The sequence below is a fragment of the Haliaeetus leucocephalus genome, unplaced genomic scaffold (assembly GCF_000737465.1).
Source record: "Haliaeetus leucocephalus isolate CR32 unplaced genomic scaffold, Haliaeetus_leucocephalus-4.0 Scaffold173, whole genome shotgun sequence".
NCBI classification, from domain to species: domain Eukaryota; kingdom Metazoa; phylum Chordata; class Aves; order Accipitriformes; family Accipitridae; genus Haliaeetus; species Haliaeetus leucocephalus.
The window spans coordinates 13556773-13583385 of record NW_010972609.1 but is presented as its reverse complement, the minus strand read 5'-3'; the positions used below and the strand labels follow the sequence as shown (position 1 = coordinate 13583385).

The window sequence follows — 26613 nt, the reverse complement described above, 5'->3', positions numbered from 1 at the left end:
TACATGGAAATTATTAAATATTTCAGTTAATAGAAATATGGATGGATAGATAACACTAATGCATATTATTAATCAAGTCAGTCCAAATAAATGCATATGTCTTCAAAAAGATGACAGTGCTTTTCTTGTGGTAGCTTTTCTCAAATGAGGTGCTTGACAATGAAAGGATAAAAAGAACATACAGCAGGTGGACCCCAATGTTCAGTTTTCTCTTCTAGTAGGGACATTTAAAAAGATGCACTTAGTTATATATAAATACTTTTTAAAAGGTCACATATAAGGAAGAAAATTCCCTTTACAAAAAAACCCATCTGTTAATACCTACTCATTTTTTCTTTTTTAATGATGCATACTCAGTTTTACAAGTCTCAATCCATTCTTCACTGTAGTAGCATTTTTTGTGGTTATTTCAGAGCATTAGCTGAGATCAGGAAGCAAGGAGCAGAAACTACCCACCCAACTTCAGTCTGCAGCTTATAATCATAAAGATACATTTATCCTTTCTTTAAACCCCAAAGTGCTATTAGAACCTGCTATACTTAAAATGAATCCATCAAAAAACCTCAAAATTGATAAAAATAGGATTAGCACAGGTATCAGACATCACTGGTTGAGTTCAGGCTGTGCAGCTTAGCTGGACTGAACTAGTATTGTTTAGTTCACACACCGTGACAACTCTTCTGCTCCCTGAGGCAGGGTCCTTCATGTTACTCAGTGTTACAAGTTCTGTAATTTCTAATATTTTTATATATTAAAAAAATTTGACCTTTGGTTATTCTGAGGGGCCCTCTATTAAGAGAAGGGAAATTTTAAGGGGGGGGGGGGTAATGGCTTTTAAAAAAAGGCATGGGATCGATTATATCCAGTAGAGCCTCTATGTTCTATATTGTGACCTATGACATAGATAAACCTGTAATATTGACGCATTCCATCTCTGACATCAATTAATATTTCAAAAGCATTGTAAGGTAATCCTTTAACAAATCCTGTGTTAAATTATCAGTCCTTTTTCATTTCTGTGTGCCTCGTAGGACAATGCACAGGGAACATTTGCAAATCCCTTCCAGGGATCCTTGGCATTGCAGTATGGAGTTCTGTTCGTTCCTGCAGCCCCAAGGACTACATGAAGTCTTCACCACTACTACTGGTTAACATAAAAATAGCAGGGAGGCTGCTCTAAAATGTTGGTGAATCAGGCAAAATAATTACATATGCATTATGATTGTGGCCTCTATGCTGCAGTGATATGGTTAATAAATTCCAAGAACACACACCCGCACAAAACAGTACCAAGTAGCCACCAAAATTCCAGCTAACCCTCAACTGTCAGTTTGAAAATCTATATACATTGTGTATACAGTACAGTTTTTTTATACTGTACACTATATGAAGTATAGAACAGCCAAATCCAACTCATGGTGCAGTGAAGGGTAAAATCAATGGGGGAAGTGAGAAAATACAAATAAGTTTCTTCAGGAAAGTGACTGTTGTTCTCGACAAGAACAATGAGAGCAGGTTATAAAGAACAATGAACAGAAGCTGGCTGTTTCAGAGATCATTATTGGTGTGATTAGAGACCATGCAAAACACAGAACAGGACAGGCACAAACCAGCATAAGTCCATTTGTGGTAAACATGTCACATGGTATGCAGAAATATAGGAAATACTACTTTTTTTTTTTTTCCCTCCGCTTTTTCTTTCTCTCTGTCTTTTCTCTTTGTTTCTTCTGCAGTCTGGTTAGAGTCTGTGTTCATGTCAAATCACACATTTGGTATAGTTAAAGAGGAAAAAAAATTATTTGAATCATAGCAACCCAGAAGCAGAAAGTGTAATTCAAAGATTGAACTGGAAAAATTATGAATTGTGTTGTAAACAGAATATTACCTCTTTTTCTGGAATGCAGCATGGAAACATAGGAAATTGCCATTTAAACAGTGCCAGATGAAAAACAGAAAAACCACAAAATCTGAAAAATCACTGAATATGTCAGCGAAGCAGGGTGGAACAATATTAGAATGTGTGTTCCATGAGAATTAAGTGTTCTACCTCAATCACTTCTAAAACAGAGGGAAAGTATATGATCATAATTTTTATACTTTAAGAACTGTAACCCATAGAATGGGAATGATCTCCTGTAAATTTAAATATTTACAGCATAGTTACTTGCATCTGATTTATTCACTGCAGACTAAAAAGGAGGTCAAATGATTCACACTCAGAGACAACTGCTACTTTTCACTATGATTTACTTATTTTGTATTGAATTTCCATTTCATGCAAGTTCCACTAGAATGTACTCTAAGCACAACAAAGAAGGAATGCTACAAATAGTGAAGTATTTGAAAGAATATTTCACTCTCCAGACACTAGAAAAATAGACTGCAAAATAAAAATATTGCCCTCTTGAAATCTTAACACCACTTTCTGCAAATACATGTTCTTTGACTCTCTTTCTGTGTTAAGTATCTTCCATGGTATCACTGAAGAATAATCATCCCACTGAACAGATTGGTAAAATCCTTCCTCCTGAAACAATGCAGCTTCCTATACAGGTTTCTCAGCTGTGACATACTCACTTTTCTGCACCAAGTTTGTTTTTTATTGTTTACCTAAATCAATCAAAACTAATCAAGCATGTTAAACTGATTTCATTACTGCTTAAATCTGCTTAAGCTTACAGATAATGAATGAAGCTAAACTAATGCAAGATCTCGAACAGGAACAAAAGCATGAATAAAGTAATGAAACTAATGATTTCAGGTAAAGAACTAATGTTAAGATCAAAGAAATTCCATGGCTGGTTTACCCTTTTAAAGTGGACAATGTCACCTCAGTTTTATATTTCACCAGTAAGAACTGATTGCCTTGAAAGGTGATTTTGAAGTTGCACACATTCACAGTGAATTTGAATCCTGCACTACTTGAACTGTCATGAACATAGGATAAGGTGCTGTTTGAAGGTAATGGTATTTGTTCCATCTTTCTCTTCCAACAATTTGGTTTTGTCTTACTGTGTTGCTCTGACTCGAGGTCAATCTGCAGTACAAATGTGAGTGTGAATCCAGTGACTGACTTAAAACATTAGGACTATTCAGATCCAACAGCTTCAATTCAAAAGCAACTATTATTAATATAATCAATACATTAAGATTTGTTGTTTAAATAAAAGAACCTGCATAATTAATACATGAAAGTCTCTTGTGTTTCCAAAAGCATACCTAAAAGCCACACACCTTCAGGACCACCTTATTTTTTCTTAAAGCAATCTCAAATAAAAACAAATGTATATACAGTATAGGACCACGGAGTACAAATACTTAAAAGATATCAGATTTGACTAGCTTGCAAGTAACTCTACAATTCTCAGTTTATTTTAAAATAAACATATGTGATTCTTGGATTACACCTTGTATTCCAAACCATGCAGTTTGTGATCACGGAAACAAGATGCTGCCATGTTAAATTTCATGTAAAAGGACTGGCAGAACCTGCAAACTTGTTCCCTTGCCTTTTGAGGAAGTGTCCTTCAAACACTGCATAAGCACTTCCCTGTCAGTCAGAACCTGGGACTATATATATTAAACACATAGAAACAAATAAGTACTTTGTCATTTCTACTTCATCAGTAGAGATTGATATTCCTGGTTCAAATCCTAGGCTTGTGACACTGTTTCCTAGTTCTAACTTAAGCACAGAGGAGAAAGTCCTACAAAACAAAAAAGCCCCCCCCCCAAAGCCCAACAAAAAAGTTTGTGTCAGTATCTCTTCAAGCTCTATCAGTGTACAGCCATAGGAGAACAGAATTAAGTTTGCCAAAGTTACGATAAATACAGAACTTCTTAATTTTGTATTTTTGTCTCTAGGAAATCATAAAACTCTGCCTCTTGTAACTATACAAATGTATTATCAGAGCTTTGGGATCACCAATACTTAACACTGAGCCTTCCAATGCTAAAAAACATTTTCATTGCTTAAATTCCAGAACTCACTCACACCAGGACACAGTAGAAAAGTTCACAATCCCAGTGGTCATGCACAGCAAAATAGATCATATGAACTTTTTATTCTCTTCTGATTTGCCTGCCATACAGTGCTGCTGAAGGTAGCCATTGGCTTTAAAGGGTATCAGCCAGGTCCAACAGGATGAGTTTTTGCAATTCTGAAAATGTCTGCCTCCAGTTAATTTCAAAATCTATCTTAGCACTGTACTTTTTTTCACCAATGTACCACATTGTGAGTTGGACTAATTATGGGTTCCATTTCATGTGAACAGTTAGACATGTCATGCTTCTGAATGTTAAGGTAAAAAACAGAAGTCTGAGTAGCAATCTTTTACCATGACACAAAAATCTACATATAAATGAGCAAGTCCACTGACTTCAACTGAGCTCTTTCAATCCAGTTCAACTGAGGATCTGGCTTTTACTCTTTGTTTTGAGGATACTCTTAAGGCATTAACGCTAATTTTAGAATGACAATACTCAAAAACTTCCAAGCTATGTGCTTAAGAGACTAAATCCCGTCAAAAGCAACATAATTTAAACACATAATCGCTATTTTGATATTCACAAATCTCTCAGCAATACAGTGCTTGGTTCCAAAACACAACAGCTCATCTACACATTTTCAGCATAAACAGCTGAGAATTAAAATATTCTTTTGAGGGAAAGAATACTGTAAATAATGCCTAGGAATGAAGAAACAAGCCTCCCTCAGTGAAATGTTCAAATAAGAGGTTAGATATCTGAAAAAAATTACCTGGGTAAACATGATTCTGCTGTAGTACAGGGATTGGATCAAATAATTTCAATGCCCTTTCTATATTCTTGTTATTTTGTTTTTATTATTGTGAGGTATTAGACCTTTGGCTCCACCTGTCTTTTGGTTTACTATTTCTTATGTCTTCAGTGGCCCATATCATTGTGTGGTAAGCCTTCACAAGTTGGATGCTCACCCTTGACACCTCGTATTCTCCAAGTAGAAATGTGGTATGTCCTCAGCAGAATTAATTACCCAATGGCTACTGAAGGTAGTCATCTATGCTTATGCACCAAAAGATGCAAATCTGTCTGTACTCACCCCAGTGGACAGACACAACCTGAAACACAAGGAAGGTGTGCTGAGAAAGTGAGGTTTAGCAGCTGATTCTCACAAGTTCTCTCTCTGCTGAGTTCAGGATCAACTTGTGGATTACTGCAGTTAATATAAATCTGTCCAACTGGGCAGCTGTGTGCTGGGGGAAAAAAGTGATAAACACATTAGTCTTCACACCTGAAATTTTGTACTCCATAAAGGTATGCAATAGATTTAGATTGACAATATGTTAACACAAAAGCGTAACATCCAGTAACATCCAATTGCCTGTCTCTCCTGAGCATAGTTAGCTTCACAAAACCCCTATAAATCTCATACAAAATACTGAAATGAATATACTCGTTTAGTAAAGGACATGACTTTCTAAATGGTCACTTAGGAATCAGCCCTCCAAAACAGAAATGCAAAGTACTACCAACAGAGAAACAGAAATCAACAAAAAAGCAAAAAATTTCAATACAAGGTCTGAGAGCTGGATGCAACTTTCCATGCTGGAGCCACTGACTATGAACAAAACAACTCCACTACACAATGGCTTTTAGGTTGCGCTGAGCATACTGTGTATGTGCAACAGAAATGCCCAAAGTGGTGGCAGTGTTTTAAAGTGGTTTTGGTTGGTTGCTGGGTTTTGTTTATTTATTTATTAGGGAGAGAGGTTCTGGGTAATTGTCAAATCAGTACAACCACCGCCTTCAGGTGCACAGGGAACAGATTTCTGCTGAAGGCCAAAGAGTTGGCAATTCTAGAACTGAAACCTCAAATAAAAGTCCTTCTCACTGAAGTAAAAGGAGCATCATAACAGTATGGACCATAATACTTAACGACATGTAAAATATGCTGTAATAGAAAAAGCACTTGTTACATTTTTTTTTTTAGGTATGACAGAAGAAACATATTTTTTAATATTTCAGTTACTCAGGGTTTGTGGAGGAATGAAAAAATACCTGGGAAAAATTAATGTCAATGTTCAGTTCCTACAACCATGTTTTAGGGGGCAAAGCTAACCTTTGTTCTACTGAAGTTCTGCTGTTTCTCATGCAGCTAAGCATGTTTACATTAGCAATCTAAAAAAAAATAATAGTATTTTAAAGCTCTGGGGAAAAACATGTTGCTCAGCTTTAATAGCATTCTGGACAGTTATGCTGCTGCTTTGCACCAGCCTCACTTTCAGTCACACAAATGTGTAATTCCTGAATTACAGATCCCCTGCTGCAAATTATTCATTTGTACATATTGCACAATCTTCTACTACAGATAAGGTGTTCCACAGAGATTGGAGGATACATATTCATTGGAACTGAAGTATCTTTTCTCTCTCTTCACTCACCTATTATGTTGTTATCACAATTCATTACTCCATCCCTGCAGTGGCTGAAATAAAAATACATCAAGATGTAAAGAGAGCCAGGAAGATCTGAAATATTAATGTTTTCTGTTTAATAATGAAGCATTCAGTAGGAATCAATACAAAATAACTTATGAATATGTTTGTATTGAATGTTAGAACTGTGGATAAAGTCTGCATTGCATTAACACCTGAAGAATATTAATTATGTTTCAAATTTTTGCTTTCTACATAATGTTACTATTAGTTAAAATGCCTGGGCTAACATAAAATTACATATAGAAATACACCACTATACTGCTCCCAAAGATGTCAGTGCAGTAAGAACAAAGCAAGCCCTGCACATAACAGAATCATCATTATGTAAAACAAAAATGCAATGAGCAATAGCAGCAAAATGAAACAAAACCCTAAACACACATATGTACATGTTACAGCAAGCTCTGGGTATGTACTCTTATGCTCCATTTTCCACACCATCAGCTTAGAACTCTGCTGAAAAGCAAGCTATTAGTTTATGTGAAAATCTTGACAATATCAACAGTTCTTAACTTATCCCATAGTTGAAGGTAAAACCCCAGTGTTGAATATAATACAATCACAAGCTATTGTGACTGCAACAGTTTTTTGTACTGAACTGGAATGGCTTTTCCCCATACAAAACACAGTAACAGTAGACTAGTAACTTCCTCTTTTCTCAACCACTCCTAACGTGGATCATGAACAATCTACGCATCTGAAAACATCTCCTAATACAGTGAATTTCTATCTCATTGTCCTGGTTTCAGCTGGGATAGAGTTAATTGTCTTCCTAGTAGCTGGTACGGTGCTATGTTTTGAGTTCAGTATGAGAAGAATGTTGATAACACACTGATGTTTTCAGTTGTTGCTCAGTAGTGTTTTGACTAAAGTCAAGGATTTTTCAGCTTCTCATGCCCAGCCAGCGAGAAAGCTGGAGGGGCACAAGAAGCTGGCACAGGACACAGCCAGGGCAGCTGACCCAAACTGGCCAACAGGGTATTCCATACCATGTGTCATCACATCCAGTATATAAACTGGGGGGAGTGGGGGCAGGGGGGATTGCCGCTCAGGGACTAACTGGGCATCGATCGGCGGGTGGTGAGCAATTGCACTGTGCATCATTTGTACATTCCAATCCTTTCATTATTACTGTTCTCATTTTATTAGTGTTATTATTACTATTATTATTAGTTTCTTCTTTTCTGTTCTATTAAACTGTTCTTATCTCAACCCAGGAGTTTTACTTCTTTTCCCAATTTTCTCCCCCATCCCACTGGGTGAGGGGGAAGTGAGTGAGCAGCTGCATGGTGCTTAGCTGCCAACTGGGGTTAAATCACAACACTCATTTATAACAAAATGAGTGTTTCTACTATTCTACTGTTCTTGGGCCACAGGAAGAAACAGTGATGCAGTTGCTAATTTTTATCCTTACGCTGTCTCAAACTAATTTTGCTTCAGCAATATGATGGGAATCTGGAATAGCAACCTATTGTGAGTATTATCAGAACCAACTGGAACTACAGTTCATAATCAGAACCTAAAAAATTCAAACTACTCTATGCTAACCAAAATTCAAAATAAAAATTTTGAGTTAGTGTATCATAAATCTTGTAATTTGTATACCCATTCACATAAGCAAAATATTAAACAAAGAGGAACCGATAAAACATGTTTCCCCTACATATCACAGTTCAGTAAAGAAACAAGCAAACTGCATAAATCTCAACCCTAACAAGATACTGTATGCAGGAAAGCACTGAGCAACATGATACTGTCTGCCCCTATCTAATTCCAGCCAGAATAGTCTAGTACTTTTATAAAATGGTAGCAGATCTGATAGCAACTCATTGTCAGGGAAAAATGTAGCAGCACTGGCTTCGTTTCAGGTTCTGTGCTTCACTAGAGAACCTGAGCCCATGAACTCCAGCACTATTCTCCCATTCTTTTGCAACGGCTAAGACGTCTGCAGATTCAGAATAAAATTGTGTATATGCTCCAGCCACTCTGTTGTGATGTTTGGAGTTGTGGATGCACCCCAAAACACTGCAGGAAAAGTGTCCTAGTTCAAGGACTTCACAGTATAACTCTGCCAACAGGCAAAGCAGTACCAAAGGGAACTGACAGGGAGGCAACTCAAGAGCTGACATAACAGCAATATCACAATGAAAATATTTTAAAGAACTGGTTGAAAACAACAGAACAGAAAGGCTATTCCATAGACAAAACATGAGAAAAAATTCCAGTTTGAAAGCAGAAGTTCCAAAGAGGAAGTACTTGAGAAGAAAAAGGACAGAGAGAGCATAATAAAGATCATAATTGTTTCTAATAGAAAGAGTGACACAGCAAGCAAAAGTCATGACTAAATAGGAAATACAGATCTCTTATTTTATCTTAAGGACTAGCAGTTGTAAACCAGTGGGTATATTTTAATTAACATGTTCACGTGGAACATAAGCTGCCAGACCCCAACAACTCCACTGAAATGAACAAAAAGATGATTTTCACCTGTAGTAATTTCTAAAAAAATGCATTTGTGGATGATCACATGATCAGTGTGCGTTCAGCCAAATAGCTACCATAGTACTTAGCATGAGTAGCTAAACTAGACCCGGGAGGAGGAGGATAAAAGGATACAAATCAAAGACTCTACCAGGAGAAGCCCCTTCCCATGACTGCCAGTGCTGTCTGACGCATGTTCTGTGAACAAAAATATCCAGGAAGGCAGGCAACAGTGCACCCAAACTTTGCACAGCCCCATATGCAGAATGGGTTGCCTGGTACTCTCCAGGGAATCTACCTTAAGGTAAAGGTAAGCTAACTCGATGATTAAGATACAGATTTATAACAATCAGTATTTATGGACACTAGGCTGCTAACAAGATTAAGAGTGAGAATGAGTGTCTGTTTTCACTAAGTGTCCCCACTGCAAGAGGTGTCTGAGAATATTAATCTCTTATATGGCCTTTACAACAAACCAAAGTATTACTCTGATCTATCACAGACATGATTTGGTCTGTTCTGCTTTTAATTAAGTGTTATGCTTTTAATTAACTGATAGAGGGAGTGAGAGGTCAAACATTACTTCAAGAAAAAAATTCTGAAAGCTTGTTTTTTACAGAACTTGTTGTCCACATTATTTAACCTTTTCCAGATAAAACTAACTGTTGAAAAGGATGCATCTGGCAACAGACAGAATAGTTTAACAAGTTTTCTTCTTTAATGTCATGACTAGGCAAATGGAAGAACAAGAAGACAAGAACAAAAGCTAAATGTAAGGAACAATAACAGAGATGCTTATTTACCTTTGGTTGCAGTTGACAGTTATTTGTGTTGTTTCTTAGTGATAAAGCCACATTGCTCTTTTACACTGATCTATACTAGCAAAGACAGATTCTTAATAATTGTTCATAAATGGATTTACAATCTGGTATAGGGAAGGAGAATAGCAATGAAGGTCTAGCTGAACAGACTTGAATGGACAGTCAGGAAATGTCTGGGGGTTTCTGGAGCTCTCCACGTTAGTATGGATCTACAAAATGATAGTGGCTTTTCTCTCTACTTTGCACTTCAATATATTGGATTATAAGCACAGCAGCCTGAAAACCTAAATTCTAAAGAAACTCCAGACATGCATAGAAAACAGATGTAGGTTTCTTCTGTATGTGTCATTAGAAAACAACAACAAAAAATACCAACAGGCTAGCCAAAATGATTTGACAGAGCTCTTAAAAAACAGACACCATTCAGTCAGAGGAAGAAATAGTTTTGTATCTTACCATTTTCCCAAAGATGTCATAACATTTTCTCCAGGGGGATAGTCAATTCCTTGAAAATAACAAGGGCATTCATTTCTGGAGTAGAGGAAAAAAAAAAAAACCACTTAACTGTGATTAACTCAAATTGAAGGAAGAAAAAAATTCCCATTGACTTAATTGCTGTTCAAAGTTCAATTGGTTGCTTTGTTGGTTTTGATGATGTTTTTTGGTTAGGTGGGTGGGGGTTTTGGGGTTGTTTTTTTTTTTAAATACAAGAAATTGATTCAGTAACTACTGATACATACTGTCATATAATTTGAGCACATTCCAAACCAAATCAGTAACAAAGAAGAACCTCTACATTACAATTGACACCTTTTGTATCTCTTATATGCCAAAACCCAGAGAATATGTAACAACTAGCTTTGGTGTGATGTTGGATGAGTGTCAGTACTACAGAAGAGCCGTTTTTGATCAACATATGGGTTCTGTATAATTCTAAGATCCCGCCAAGTTTACAGATGAATAATATCTACAAGGTTACATGTTTATAGCTTTTCACTGACTTGAAATACAGTCGTCTAAAATACTGAGTGTGACTATTAGAACTGCAACTTTACCTACCTCTGTACACATCGTTCAGTCTTGGAATTCAAATACATTCCAGAGGGACAAGCACAGCCTTCAACACAATCACTGCTGCACGTCTCTGGCACAGACAGTGCTTGGCAGGTTCTGCCACAGGTAGATACACAAATACTGTACTCCTTTGTATCTTCACATGAAAGAGCTGTCCAAATGAAACAAAGCTCTCAAATTACAGTGCAAGAGACTCAAGTACCTCCCAACAGTTTTCTGATAAACATCTCTATTCTTTCATTCCCAATCACATTAAATTCCACTAAAATTGCTATCTTGGCACTATGCTGTGTAAACTACACAGATGTAAATCCGCAGTAATAACAAGTACAATGAAGTCTGCACAGTTAATCCTGATTTACACTGGGGAAACCGAACAGTTGAAGCTTTTTTTCTTCTGACTCTGAAAACACTTGGCTCTCATGCATGGGGCTTTGGGAAATGGACAGCATCTTGAAGAAAACGTTAAAAGCAATAAATAAAATGTGTGTACTTTGCAGATGTTGCACCATACCATCTTTTCTTTTATATATGTATCCTATAAAGCTCTAAATAAAAAAAAATCTGAAGTTCTTGAAATAATAAAGATTCACATATTTTAAACCTGACAAGTGTGACTTCTAAAAACTACTCTAATAAAACTATACTTCTAAAAAAGTAAAATAAAATTAAATGGTTTGAACGATTCATTCAGTCATAGTGGACACAGCCATTCATGCCATAATGGCTGCAAGCAAGCTAGTCTTTTTAGATGTACACACAGGTACTCCAGCCTGAGGTACTTAAGCTGGCTCAACTTTCCAAAATCCTCTTTATCATGCATTACAACATGGATAATTACATGATGTGATGAAAACTACCAGATGTTACATTCCTGAATGTTCCTTAGAAAAGATTTTCAGCCTTGTTTATGGAGCCAAACCTATTGAAACATCAGGGGTGTCAGTTTAGGGTTGTTTTATAGGGTTTACAATTCTATAATTAAAAAAAAAAAAGCAAACCCAAACATGAGGGCACTACGTGTTTTATCAATATCTTTTGCATCACTGAAAGTTCATATAAACTAAAGAAATTAATATTATCACACTCTATAAGGAATAATCCTCTGAAGACACTGGTACTAATTCTGTCTTGACAAAAAAAGAACCTTGCCCTGTACACAAATCATCGTGCTAGAATTAATCCTCCTCTCATTTAGAAGATTATATCAATTTATTTTTATTTTCTGATTGTCATTCTAAAGTCCTCAAACAGTAATTATTTAAGACTAGAAGTGAAAGGCAACTCACCACAGTCTGGGACACCTCCTCTGAAATCTATCACAACTCCAAATCTTCGGCAATGATGAGCATAATGGGCCAGAGCAGAGCAGAAACAACTCTGTCCACATTTGCAAGTGTCTCTTCTGCACTGCTCAAAATAGGGAACGGGACTCAAATAGGGGTAGCACGGAGCAAAAAGTTCTTTTGTAAGGATGCTACAAGCTTCTGCTGCATAAGATGCTATACAAAAAACAGATTAAACACTGTTTCAGTGACAGAGTTTTAAAAAGACTTAGAATAAAAAGTGTCTTCTATACAATGCAACTGATGATGATTATATACTATTGCCATATATATCCTTCTAACACCTACATAACTGTATGGAAGGACAGAAAAGTTAGCTGCTCATAGTTTTGAACTTGTTCTGGGAATGATTTTCAGGTATTTGGAAAACTTTACAATAGGCAGACAGTGCCTACATATAGTCTCCTATCTATAAACTGATTCATGGATGTGGGTTAGGCAGTAGATGCTACACACCACTCAATTACTTTCATAAACTGAAGAGAGATGTAATCCTGTGTGTTTAAGTCATTCCCAGTAACTTACTTCAATAGGTCAGTATTTTAAAGAATAATCTCTTGTTACCCATTGTTTCAGTTGCATAAGGCTGCAACCACACCCAGAGCTGCTAGGTTGGGGTAGCACTATCGCACAGGAGAACAAGAGCAGTATCAAATAGGTACATGAGAAGCACCAAACAAAGCACTCATCTGAATATCTGAATTCTGAATGCATTAAATAATTGTGCAATAGTGGTCAAAAATATGTTATATTAGCACATCCAAAAAGAGATAAATTTTTATTTCCCACAAAATAAGAGAGATGCATAAACTAGGACTTCAAAATTCCTTTTCCAGAGTTTCTGACTTCCTGTACAGGCCACTTTTGTCTACATTCATGTCCAGACCCACTATCAAGAATGCAGCTTCTTAGTGCTGCATATTGTGTAAATACTTAGAAGACAGGATGACATTGTAGCAGGAGACATAATGATTTCTTAGCACTGCTGAAATTACAGACAAAACCTTAATCAATATTTTACCTCTGTATCTTGCCTAAAAGCGTGTAGAGTCCAAGACAAGTGGTAGAAACTGTGAAATGGATACAACTGATGACCTACAAAGGTCATCATTATTAAAGGATGTCTTAGTGACCATCTGTGGTCCTCATGGCATCAGCCACTAGCCTCATTCCCCAACTGTAGACTTTCAGCTGAATGTAAAGGCTGGCAGTGCATAAGTATCTCTCTCCTACTCATTCTCCTTCACAGCAGACAACTAAATCAAATGTTTAATTTGTTCAGTATTTTCAAAAATTATTACTGCAATATTTTTGAGTCTCCATCTTAACTAATCACCAATATTAGACATACCACAAACCTTTAACGCATGTGTAGCTTTACACATTGTAATTGCATACCAGAAATAAAAAGGGAGTATTGCAAGTGCCTCTGCAAGTATGAGAAAATACTTAAACAATACTCTACATGATTTGTCAGGGGATTGAGCTCAACAAATGCTACCTGTAAATATTCATTTTTTCAGTGGGTAGGACTGGTTATTACTTTACCTGATCCAACTACAATAATCAGCACAGATGTAATAAGTAGAAATGCATTTGTCAATAACAATTGACCTTCACTGCCCACCTGCCTGCAGATGAATATCACAGGGATCCATTTGCGAACTATCATGCACAAGAATGCATGCCGATGAAGTTTTCCATGTGTTTCCAAACAGCTCTGGGGTGCTTTCAGTTACTCCAACTGGAGATCTTTTACAAAACAGAAGTCAGTCACAAAAGATACACTGAATTTACAGAATGGTCTCAGTTTTACCACCCCCTTCACAAGAGCTGACTGAAGCTCCCCTTCCACTGTTCTATATTCTTAGGCACTCTCCCATAAAGCACTGCCAGCTTAAGTTTCAGGACTCCTCTTCCTTCCAGGCAAAGGCCCAGAAAAGAAAGAGAAATATCTGCTCTAGAGCCATTAGATACTCCATAAGGAAGGACAGATGAAAACAGATGAAGTTCCATTTTCACAAAACAGGAGGGAGCACCACTGTCATGAAAGCCTGCACTCTCATTCATCATTGAGGAGACAGAAGTATATCTGATCCATTTTTATTTCTCCTCTACCTACAATTTCCTGTCTGTTCCTGGGTAGCTGACTTCCCAGGCTCTCTAGTCCCTGCAAGAAAGAAGAAGGAAAAGAAATCCAAGAGTTCAGAGATATAACTCCAAAAGCAATTGGATAGATATCCATGAGGCCCAGGTAAGCAGAGGCGCAGCAGAAGCTGAAAGACAGAAAGACTTTGATCAAATTAACCAAGGCATATTAATATTGTATAGGGAGAATGACTAAAACAGTGCATTTAAATATGGGATGTGACACTCCACGGAAAAGATTGTGTTAGGCATACAACCAGCAGTATTACTTCTGGCAAAGTAGCTGGGGTGGAGGTATTGCAAAGGACACCACCGTCTATGGCAAGTCTCCCAAACCTGGTGTGGATCAGGTGTTTTGTGTACGTGTCAAGACACTTGCACGTTATGGTTGGTGTCATGTCTTGGCACAATTCGTAAGTTCATGTAGTTTAAGGGCTTTATTCACAAACATCAACTATTGAAAAAGTCCAAACATCGTCATTAAAAATACACTACAAAACTTACTTGCTTCAAACAGAGAAATAATTCAAGTAGTTTTACATAAATAATATCTCTTGAGATCCTGTATCATGTTTTCCTAGTCTCATTATAAACAATATTCTGATAATGCTTTTTAATCTTTAAGATAAAAATTGTTCAAAAATCCACTAGAATGTGTGTTTTTAAATGGGAACTATTATGGAAAGCTTTCTCATTTTTCTATTAGTTTCAATTTTAAAAATTCCAACTCTTTTGAGAGAAGATGTTCTCCTACTTTTTTTTTTCCCCTTGGTCAAAAAAATATTCTGTCATGCTCCAAATTCATGTTCTCCTTCTCCTACTTCCATTAGGCTATTCAATGCCCTGGAAACCAATTTTCTTCAGTATCTGTAGGAAACATGCTGCAAAGCAGCTGGACAAACAGCAATCTTGACTGTAGTGCTCAGGCAGCTTGAACCACCTTTCGCTGCATTACAACAAAGTGAAGCTCAGGCAACAGCCAATTCCTGTTGCTGGCCTGCAGACACTGAACAACAGAGGCTCTGTCAGAGAGAGCAGATCAGAACTTGCAGCAGAAAATAAGAGCTGGAGAGAGGTAAAGAGGCTTGCAGGAAGGCAGAAAGTCCCTTATATATAGGCCACTCCATATTTTGGACAAAACTTTTCAGATAAACTAGCACTTATGAGTCATATATATTTTACTGTATTTTTATATCAAAATATTTTAAGCAAAACATGGCTTGATATCCTATAGTTGAAGTTACAGATTTTCTGTTAGCAAACTAAAACCTCCTACCTATTGCACTAACACAAAACTTCAAAATAAATTATTCTTGGTATCTATCCATTCAGCTTCAGTACACACTTCATCTACCACTCTAACTGTAGATATTCATATACTGGCAAATAAAAATCTTGCAGCTATTCATACAAAAAGTCATCCTCCATATTTCCATTGAAGGTTCCACAAAGGCCCACAGTATCATCTTTCCACCGTCCGTCAGCTTGAAGATAAAGCCTCAGTCCTTCTCTGTCATACAGTATCTGTAATCCAATGTGTGTCTTCACTTGAAGAAATAGAGAGGAGAGTTTCCGTATTTCAAATAACTCTGGTGAGTAAAAACAGAGATTGTTGAAAGGCAAAGGAAACCTGCTTGTAGTTTGCATTTTGTTTCTTGTCATTTCACTGTTTGTGTTGTATATTATTTTTATGTAAGTTACATTTTTTTCCTATTAAGGCCCTATTTTCCCCTAATCATTGATTTCTCATGCAAGGTTACACCAATCCAGACTTTAAAGAAAACAAGAAACTTATGACAATCACTACACTTTTAAAAAATGCAAAGTTCACTGGAATATTCATAAAGGTTCAATATAAAGATACAAACATTGCAGACCATTTATTTTAGACAACCTGATCCTAACACCAGCAATGTGCTTCCTGTATTAAAGCCTTTTTTGGGAAATTCCCAAAGAGCCAAGGCCCCACAGACATCAAATGTACTAATGATTTGCTTCTAAAACTCTCACTGAAGCTAACACTGAATCTCACAGAACACAGTCACGTATTCATATGTGGAATACTTGCTAATATCTTCCAGGGAGGGAGAGATTTAAAAACTCATCGAAGCAAAAAGAAGCAAAAAAAAATTTTTGCCAGAAAATCTGTAGCTTATCTGCAAGGGGAAAGACGGCTCCTTCTATTTATATTTACTTGAGTTGCTTACAAAAAAGTTAAAAGAAATTATCCAGTCAAGAATCAGAGAAAAGAATTTCCCCTTAGAAAAGAACTAACCAAACTGGTAAATGTGAGGGATGGCATTTGGACTTTAGAGACAGAACATAATCAATCTTAACATAGACACTAGCCCAATACAGTTGCTGTATAACTCCTACCATCAGCAGCTAATTTGTGAAACATTTCATAAGAAATTAAAAATGTTGATATTAACAATATACCACTTAACTTCAGTATGTTAGCAATATGGACAGTATCACAACATACACATATGCCATTAAAATACTGCTTTAGTGCTTGATAGGAGTTAAATGCTCGCATATTATTCCTTACCATCTGCATAAGGCAGGTTAATTTTGTATTGGTCATAGACCAAAACATCTCCTGATTGAGTCAGAGTCACTTGCCTCTTGGGGTCCTGCTTAAGAATAAGGCTGATTGATTGGATACATGATCCATCCTGGTTCTACAAGTAAGAGCAAAACAATTTTTTAAAAAAATAAAATATTTAAGTAGGATGAATGTTAAATAAGAGTTCGAGTAAAGCTATAATTAGTGGGGAATTAAAAATTTTCAGTTGTCTTGCTTGTTAGCTAGCAGAGTGCCCTTGGAAAACATACATCTTTACAGCTAAGTAAGAAAACTTAGTTATTTTGAATGATTTCACATGTGTGTTTAAATATAACTCTAATCTGTTATGCAAATACAGCTCAAAAGTGGGATTTGGAAAGAGAAACTTAAACAATTCTTAAAATAGCCTAGTACAAAGACACCTGCAATTCATGAGACCCCGTGATTAAAGACCCACTGAGGCTGAGTGAATGCTCACAAGCAAGGCTGCATTGTCCACATAGCAGTGCACAGAAATCAGTATTTGTACTTTAAAGTGTTCTGATATACCCAGGTTCTTTTAAAGCATATTTAAGATATAAAATTCTTTTAAAGACAAACAATAATGAAAGATAGAAGCATCCTGTGAATCATTATTTAAAACAGCATTCAAGTTCATTGTTTCTGAGAGGAGTTGTGGTGTATGTTCATATGCTCCCTGGATGAATATTGATGAAAGAAAGGCAGCATTGTGTCAGCATACAGTATCACGACATCCAACTGGCCCGACTTGCTTATTTTGTTACTACCAATCCTTATTCTTATTTCTGTTTTGGTTCTCTAAGTCAAAACAATATATAGAAAAAACATGAAAGGGAATATTGCATTTCAGTCTGGATGAAACATAATCCAAAGAAATCCTAGATCAACCTCATTTACCTCACTCTACAGTGGAACTTAATTGTCAACATTACCAAAAGCAGCTAATTGACTGAAATCCTAAAAAAAGTATTGAGACTCATGTGCTAGAGTTTCACCATATAAAGAAGCTACATGCCCTACACAAGAAAATTTCACAACAGCTTAAATATCAAGAATTGAATTCAAGTTAACTGTTTTCATCAAAATGGAAGTCAACTATAGTACAACACTTGTTCTGTGTTAGTTAGGCTGGATTTTTTTTCCATTCATGATTCTGGTATATCATTTTCAAGTTTCTAAGGAACTCATTAGGGCCTATGCTGATATATAGACAAAGTTGTTTTTAAACCTTCAGCCATTTTTTTAAACTTTAATTACTTTTAAAGATGGATGATTCCAATGCAAGACATGAAAGCCCACATGGCCCGTACTTTATAAACTTCAGCATGAAGAAACACCCAGACAGAAAAGCCTTTAAGACAGCCTAAGAAAAGTCTTAAAGCAAGTCCTGAAACTGGCTGGTACCTAAATGAAGTCCCAAACTACTTAATATTCCTGCACGTTTTATGTTACTGTAGTGATCTTCAACTAGTCACCATATCACGCAGGTAGAAAGCAGCACAAGTCTGAGGCCTATTGCATATCAAACATTTTCAACATATCACAGTAACAAGTACACCTGTACTAAATAACATGGCAACTAGCCAGGCAGATGATTAACACTCGTCAGTTCCTATTAAAGTTTCCAGGCCAGGACTTCCACCTTTCAGAAAAACTACAGGTACTTTGGCTTTTGAAGCCAGTAAGGAAAGAATGTTCATTAATGCATGCTTATTAGTCACAGAAGATTACCAGATTTTTCTTAATAGAATGAATTTGATCACTGCTGAATTTTTTAAAAAGAATGTTCTATCTCAGAGAATTAGGTACAGAGGTGAATCGAGAGATGACTTGAACTTTACCATGTCAGCATCCTGTAATTCACCTTGATACATGCTGAAAGACATCAGAATCACAGTCCACCTTCTACTTCCTCTTTGCTCTGGGAAGGAATTAAGTTTCTGGCACTCCTGCTATACTCAAATCTCTTTACTATAGCTTCTAAGGCATCAGCTTATTTACATTGGCTTAATGGGGCTCGATAAAGTTAAGAGACTGCCTATTCCCTGCCACCTACAGAGGAAAGAGGGAAGCACCCAACTGCCGTTTCTTGGGCTCAGCCTCCTTCACTGCATGACCTCATAACAGTTTAAAAGGTATTCAAGAACAATGACAAAAATTGGGTCCAGCCACTTTTGGCACACTATTTGTTCATTTTACTCTTATCTTAATTATGCATTTTCAATGTCTCATAATGTCTTATATATCAAAACATACAAAAACATGTCTGAAATCACTTAGTCAAAGAGCAATCTAGGTCTCAATCTAGGAGGAAATTTCTCATTGATTGGATCTGGGCCTGAGCTGCAGTCCAGAAACATCCAGCAGAGGTGCAGGAGGCTGGACTTTCAGTCCCACTGCCTAGAGTGAAGGCATAACTGATGATGAAATACTGAAATGTTAAGCATCTTCAGTGCTGAAAGAGGCAATGAACAAGATTTAGTAAAAAGATCCCTACCTTTGGATAGTTGCACTAACAGCAAAATTATACTGTGAACAGCACCATTCACAGTGCAAACAGATTAGGATGTTCAGTTTAAAGATTTACACTTCTATCCAGCTCTCACTGACTTTCACTGGGATTTGCCTAACACAGGGCAAACGTTGCCCTACTCATTGAAAACAATTACTAGAGCTGTCAGGATCTCTGAACGCTAGCACATGGCTTTGACAGATGCTGAACTAGCACAGAGCAGATCATTTGTCAGTCCTTCAAGTACCATGGATGCACAAGTACACACAGTGGTGTGTACAAACTACATTGAGAATTTCTCCATGTCTAAATAATAGTGCAAGAGTGATCTTCCACCAACAGTTGAAATGATAAAATGAAACTTGAAAATAGCAAATTATAAAAATAACTGCAGATATTTCATCAGGTCAACCAGCTCTTTTGGACTGATAATGAAGACAGACATATACATTGTGAAGCCATGCTCTTGTAGGTTATCTTGCTGTCTTGCCTCTTTACTAAGAAATTAGGTTTCTGTTGATATAGAGAAAGAACTGCTTATTGCTTAATGATTGTCTCTCTGTAACTTTATGTACCAAGGACCGGTGTTTGTCAAGGATTAAGCCTGTCAGAGACTGGTACTTGGGAGTGATGAGCAAGAAGGAACCATGAGCGATCACAAAACTTAATTAAATGTTTGATGAATTTATGATCTTGTTGAAAAGGCACAAGTAGAGGCCTTGCTTGAACAGATAGGGCCGGAAAAGGTAAGAACTCCTGCCTTTGTTCTCGTCCTTGTAGATAATTTAGCTTAAACTAGCCATATGGTTCTACACCACTAATGAAAACTTAGATAATAAGAGCACTAACAAGCACTGATGTATCAAAACATGTAAAAGACCATACTGCGCAGAATCACCTGAGGAGGGTCAAATAGCGGACAAGTGAGGAAGACTATGGAAGACCACCAGAGGACTCCTGAAGACCACCAGAGACCTTCAATGTGCCTGCCTAAAGGACATTTTCACATGCCAATAGTTTCCTGGAAAACTAATGAATATGTATAACATTTCTCAGAAATCTAGTGAATATGTATGTAGAACATGTACTTAACCTGCACAATTAGACCCGACAGTGTGCATGATAGGTGGAGCAATCCCCCATGCATCCAGCGCTGCCAATAAAGAATACCTACTTAATAGTTAATCAAACTATTGTGTTAGTTTCTTTGAATCACTGTGCATATCATTCAGCAACAGTGGCTACATATAGACAATTTTGTCGACCTTTCAAGAAGCTGAAAATAAAAGAAAATAAAAGAATAAGCATAGGGGACCAGAGACAAGAGAACAACCCACCATAGTATATACATTACTACACAATATTGACAAAAGCTTTATTATTCCTTCATGCTGAAACTAAAGGAGAAATTCTGCCTGACAATTATTCTCTGTTCCAATGAACTGTTTCTTTCACAGCACTATCCCTGCCAACTTTCAGCAGGTGTTTTCACAGGAATGGCCATTTCTCTCACTAAACACTTAAAAAAGATTTCTATGTTCAGAAGACCTTCTCATTATACAAACTACAAAGCCAGTGAGGTTGTCACTGAAACTCAGATAAGGTTAAGCTGTGCTGATCACTTGACTGATTCTCCTTCCAAAAAGTGCTTAAACAAAGTTTCACATCATTTTGAAATAACTTGTTGTCTGATGACTGTTTATGTCACCAACTCTAAGGCTCTAGATGACTGGATTCTTTGTGATTCAGAGAGCTAAAAATCTCCCTAAGTATTTTCTTTCTACATTTTTTAATCTACTTGAATGAGATGGGACTGATAAGTTGGTTTTTTTTTAAAAAAGCACATAAAATCTCAAACCATCAGGAAATATGAGATACTGCACTACAAATCTTTTAGCTTCCCATTTCAATTCATTAATTTTTATAAACGGGAACAAGCTAATGGATGGTGCCTAGGGAACTGTAAAGCAGCACTTCTACCAAGTGGTACCAGCTAGCTGATAGTTAAGACAGTTGAATAGCTGCACTGAAGCCCCACATTCTTTCATTAATAGTACACAAACTGTTCTCACTGCCCTCTCACCACTTGTACATTGATAATTAAATTAGCAGCATGGAGCCCTGCAACACACCACATAAACCTCTGATCACCCAGTTAATGTCCAGAATGCTTCACTCAAACCTCTGTAAAAGGCTGTATCTATTAGGGACTGATCAGGTTAGTTTTTCTAAAGTCTTGGTGAAATATGAAGCCCAGCATGTAGTAAAAGCCAAGAGAATCTATTTGTTCACCTACAAACCACTTGGACACAGAGACACATTAAGCAAAGTCCCTAAGTCAGGGTGAAGATACAAGAATTACTGCAAGGTTCTTCACAGTCTCAAGAGTGCTGCAGAAAGCCAACTAATTCAACTATCACTTCCCCCAACAAAAGTATCACCACAACAACTAAACAGAAAGGCACATTTCTGTCTTTTGCAGAGATAAGTGTTCCATAACACAAAAGGGAATGAGACCCACAATACATATTCTGCACATTGCCATAGCAGATATTTACTCCAGACCTCTGTTGTCCATTGACGGGCTTTTCAACAGGTCAGGCTGAAAGGTATCTCACTGTGGGCTTCCACAAAAAGTCAATCATGCCTCAACTTTTATTTGATAAAAAAGCTGCCTACAGTGGTTTTTTGGGGATCCCCTTTGCTTATCTTTAACCATATAGTACAGGACACCGCCTCAATATACAACCACCTTCCTCAAGCTTCTTTGACTCTGCGAAGTTCTGAGAATATTATGTTGACTGAACAGACTTATGCCTATGTTGAATGCCTACATTTATCTTCTGTTTCTCAGCTATTCTATTTTTTTTTTTTTCTTCTAGATGATGATATGAACTTAGTCGATGACTCGGGATCCCAAGGTTAGCACAGAATGAAGCCAGCTAAACTCAATGAAATCAGAATAAGCTAAGTGAAATGTGCACTTGAAGTTGGGAATTGTAGCAACGATCAGATATATTGCATCTTGAAACAGTCTCAATCTTCCTATCAACAGGAAATAACTGGCTGGATCACCAGATTCTTCCCAAGCCAAACAACAATGCACACAGAAGTAAAAGCCTAGAAGTTTTTTTAACATGCATGTTCTTGCCAAGAACTCATTTCACAGCCCCCACTGTAACTCTTCTACCTCAAGGAGCTCGAGGCTATTAAGAGCATAGCAAAGCAGTCATATTCACAACACAAGAATCCACTTGTTCAACACTGGTAACTTCCACGCCCTGTCACATAACTTCACCTGATGTCCTGGTGCACTTCTCCTAGGAACCATAGAAGAGATAGTAGGACATTTCCTTGCAAATCATCCACTTGGAAAATATATTTCATTTCTATCTAGTGAAGCTATTTTTCTTGCCTCTCAACTTTTATCACTGAGATGAGAAGGGGACTCCATGTGCTCAGTCTCCCATCTCTTACCTGGATTGCAAATAAATAGTTTCTATTGTAATAAACTTGTCAATGCCACTTTAATATGACTTTCTTCTGCTTAAAGGTCTTTTCTGTCACATAGAGAAGTAGGTTTTAATGCACAAGGACAGAAAGACTTTACTGAAATATGTCTTTAGAAAGTGTGGCATGACAACTAATATGACCATTTTTATTCTCAGGGATATCTCAAACGCACAAACAATATAAGCTCCAGAGAACAATGAATGCAATCATTAGTTTAAAAGGACTTAGAGAATCACACATTTATTTAGAACACAAAGGAAAACTAGTAGAATTAAGTGTAAGTAGTTACCTCCAGAGAAGTAAAAAGTAATGGTGCTAAACCTGATTTTATGTGAAGTATGTAACTGCAGCAATATCGAAGCTCATCATGCTAAGAACTAAAATATAACATACTGTATATGGTCTAGAAATACAGCAAAGAGTCAAGTTTAAGTCTATATACACTTCAAACATCTGTACAGTTGCTCCTAGGTAAAAATTGTTACACAAGACCATTGGAGCCAGAACATAAATCTGACCAAGATATAAAGTTTAACATCTTGCTCCTACAGCAAGTCCAGCAGCTTAATAAGTAGGCATCCACAGGAGCATTGTGACCCTAATACAAATGTGGGCCAAATTCTGAGTTCTACATATGCACATAAGGGCAAAGTCAGTGAGAAAAGCCCAACTGCAGAAGACAGCTCAACTCAGTCAACTACACTTCTCACACCACCTATATATGCCTAAGGTCTATTCTAACTTGCCTTAACTTCCTCAAAATTACAAGACCTATCAAGACTGTAGTAAGAATGAAATGCTGTAGTGAAAATCTTACCGGTGTTCTATACCTCACACATACAACATGATAATACATGCTCAGAAATCCATGTACACAACAACAAAGGAAAGAGAATGGGTCTTGGACATAAAGCAGATTAAGTATTTAGTGACTTCTGTGTCCAGTATCATAAACTTTCAAATATAAAGTAGGAGCACCCTTAGTATCAGCTACATATATGCACATGCATGTTTGGTTGAAATAAATTAGACAACTTAACAACACAGATGCATACATATAACCATATCCAAAAGAGCTGTCCCAAAAGCTATCCAAAGTTTTTCATATTGATGTAAGTAAAAGTGAATTTCAAGATGCAACAACAAAGCTGAAAGAGAAATCTATATTCAAGGCACAAAAAAGTCATTCTTCCTTCAAGCAGTAATAAACAGTAGGCTTCTTTTCGGCTGGCTGCAAATCCACAAAGATGGACTTAGAAAGCTCAAGAAAACAAGTCATCATCCAGGGTTTGTTGCATGAACCACCACATGCTATTGAATGAACTCAGTGAACACTGAATCAGAACGCTAGCATAATCTTTCCTATTTACCACAAGCAAACATGACAATTTCTGTACAGTCCTCCTCTGCACTGTTGCTGAACAACTATTTCATCGTTAAAGAAAGTTGTTGTTACTGATTAATTTAAATATATTCAATTGCAGGTGCCTTTTTTTTTTTTAATACTTCCCCTCCCCAATTAATAAACCCTTCAGGATATCACAAGAAAGTTCTAAGCCTTACCTGTCCACAAGGAACATTTTGCAAGGATATGGTAAACACCCCAGATGTACGGCTTTTTGCTAGAATATATTGGCAGGTAGCTTGGAAAGTGTATTTGCGCCCATCAAAGGTCATGAAATGAATGTCTCCCGAAACCGAGCATTCAGCTGACAAACAACAAATAACATATTTAAGTATGTAGAAAAGTCAGTGTACTCCCAACAGTTATTACTGCTGTAGAATTCATACACTCCGATACATGCTGTAGTTTATAAAATTGTATTTATATTATAACCAGGTACTAGGAACTCTGTTAGGAACTGAACCTTACCCTTGCTTTTGTTATGGAGTTCTTACCTAATGCCAGGTCAGGATACCCAAACAATTCTTCCCCCAAAAGGAGGCAATAATATGTGTGATCCTTACATTCTGGGTATTTGATCTGTGGCTCCAAAAACTGATTTGCAGAAACATTAAGCACTTCCACAGTTAACTGGTAACTCTGAGACCAGCGCTTGAATCTATTGGCAGCTTTAAGAACCTTGAGGCCATGGGTACCTTTAACATGCAAAATCCTTTTGGCCTTAATCTCTATAGTTGAGCTGCCTATCTGTGAAGTGAGAATAACACCCCTCATTCCACAGACATACTGTGAAAATAATTAACTGATATTTGTACAGTACCTAGATACTACATCACTAACCAGCAATACTGAGATGGGGGGGAGTAATCTTGCCATAAGTCTGTCAAGTGAAGACTGCAGAGAAACATTTAGTTGAATGACAAGAATGACCAGGTGGTGTCATCTACCAAAGACATTATGGTGATGTACAGGGAGACACATTACTGCACTAAGCTGAAAGGCAGACGCCTGCTGTTCAGACCATTTTAATATTTAATCTACTGTGTGTGTAGATGGATTTATATTTAGATAGAAATAAAAATACAAAGTATATAGTAAAATATCACATTAAGATCTAACAGTAATATTTTACTCCAAGCAAAATTTCAGTTATTAAGTATTCAAGACTTTCATATACCTGGACACGTAAGATTTGTACAAATCCACTTTCCTCCAGTGCAAGTGCTGAAATAAAAACAAAAAGATTTCATACTTTTTTTTTTTTTTTTTTGTGAAGTATATATGGCTGTCCCTCAGTTGTTCTTCCTGGATTCCTTCTCTACGAAATGAGCACCAAGTGTCTCAAGTCTCACAAAAGGGTGCAACAGAGCTATGAGAGTCACTAGAATGCCTGGAAGCTGTAGCAAGAACTTGTCACGAGGATATGCTCAGGTGAAATTTCATCCACGCATCCAGTAACATTCTTCTTTCTTTTTAGCTCCTTGATAACGATTATAAAAAGTTAAGGATGACTAAAATTGAGAAGAATAAACACAAACAATTTGAATCTTATTACTTTAAAAAAATAGAACTGTTGTGAAGAAGTTCCACATCTGCAAGCTCACTGGTTTTCTTCAATTAAGTTGATCCAATAAAAAGCATTATCTCTTCCTACAAACTTTTCTTTTATAAAATTGACTTAGAAATTCCCAAAACAGCAGCTTAGTGTCATAATGACATTAGGCTCTGTGTCCAAGTGAGACAACACAAACAGGAGACAAAGTAATTCTCCTGTTAAGATTTTGAATTCTAGATTCCTTTTAGTTTGAGGCAGAGTTCAAGATGAAAAGAATACTAAACATTACAGTATTCTCTGCAATATGTGTCATTTGCTCTTATTCCACATTAATGGCTCTATAGCTTCTTTTATCTTTCCCTTTGTTGCAAAACATATACAGAACAACAGTTTTTGTATATAGAAACAGTGAGGACTTATCAACTTCATTTTTAACTGAAATAGGCCTTAAAGAAGTTGTCTCATGACCATGGAAGGATTAAGTCCACAGCATAAAAAGAAAAATTACTAACCAGTTATTACATTCCTCATAAACTACTGAACCCATTTCAAATAAACTTCCATGGTAGTCACAAGGACAGTCCATAGGCTTGACACACAATTCATTTTCATAAATTAAGCCTAGAAGAAATAAAACAGCACCAAAAAAAAATGAAATATCTGTACAGATGGCTGATGGCGCACTAACA

At 36.8% G+C, this 26613-nt stretch overlaps 1 protein-coding gene across 1 annotated transcript in view; it reads right to left on the bottom strand.

Moving 5' to 3' along the window:
* OTOG (otogelin) overlaps window positions 1-26613 on the bottom strand; it is a 108226-nt gene that overhangs the window by 64245 nt on the left and 17368 nt on the right. The window contains exons 10-20 of the mRNA XM_010563840.1: window positions 26437-26545; window positions 25547-25593; window positions 24528-24673; window positions 16901-17033; window positions 15761-15938; window positions 13829-13953; window positions 12145-12357; window positions 10841-11006; window positions 10238-10312; window positions 6423-6466; window positions 5081-5234 (exon numbers count right to left, since the gene is read on the bottom strand). Of these exons, the coding sequence (XP_010562142.1) occupies window positions 5081-5234; window positions 6423-6466; window positions 10238-10312; window positions 10841-11006; window positions 12145-12357; window positions 13829-13953; window positions 15761-15938; window positions 16901-17033; window positions 24528-24673; window positions 25547-25593; window positions 26437-26545 (1390 nt within the window). The remainder of the gene's footprint in view (window positions 1-5080; window positions 5235-6422; window positions 6467-10237; window positions 10313-10840; window positions 11007-12144; window positions 12358-13828; window positions 13954-15760; window positions 15939-16900; window positions 17034-24527; window positions 24674-25546; window positions 25594-26436; window positions 26546-26613) is intronic.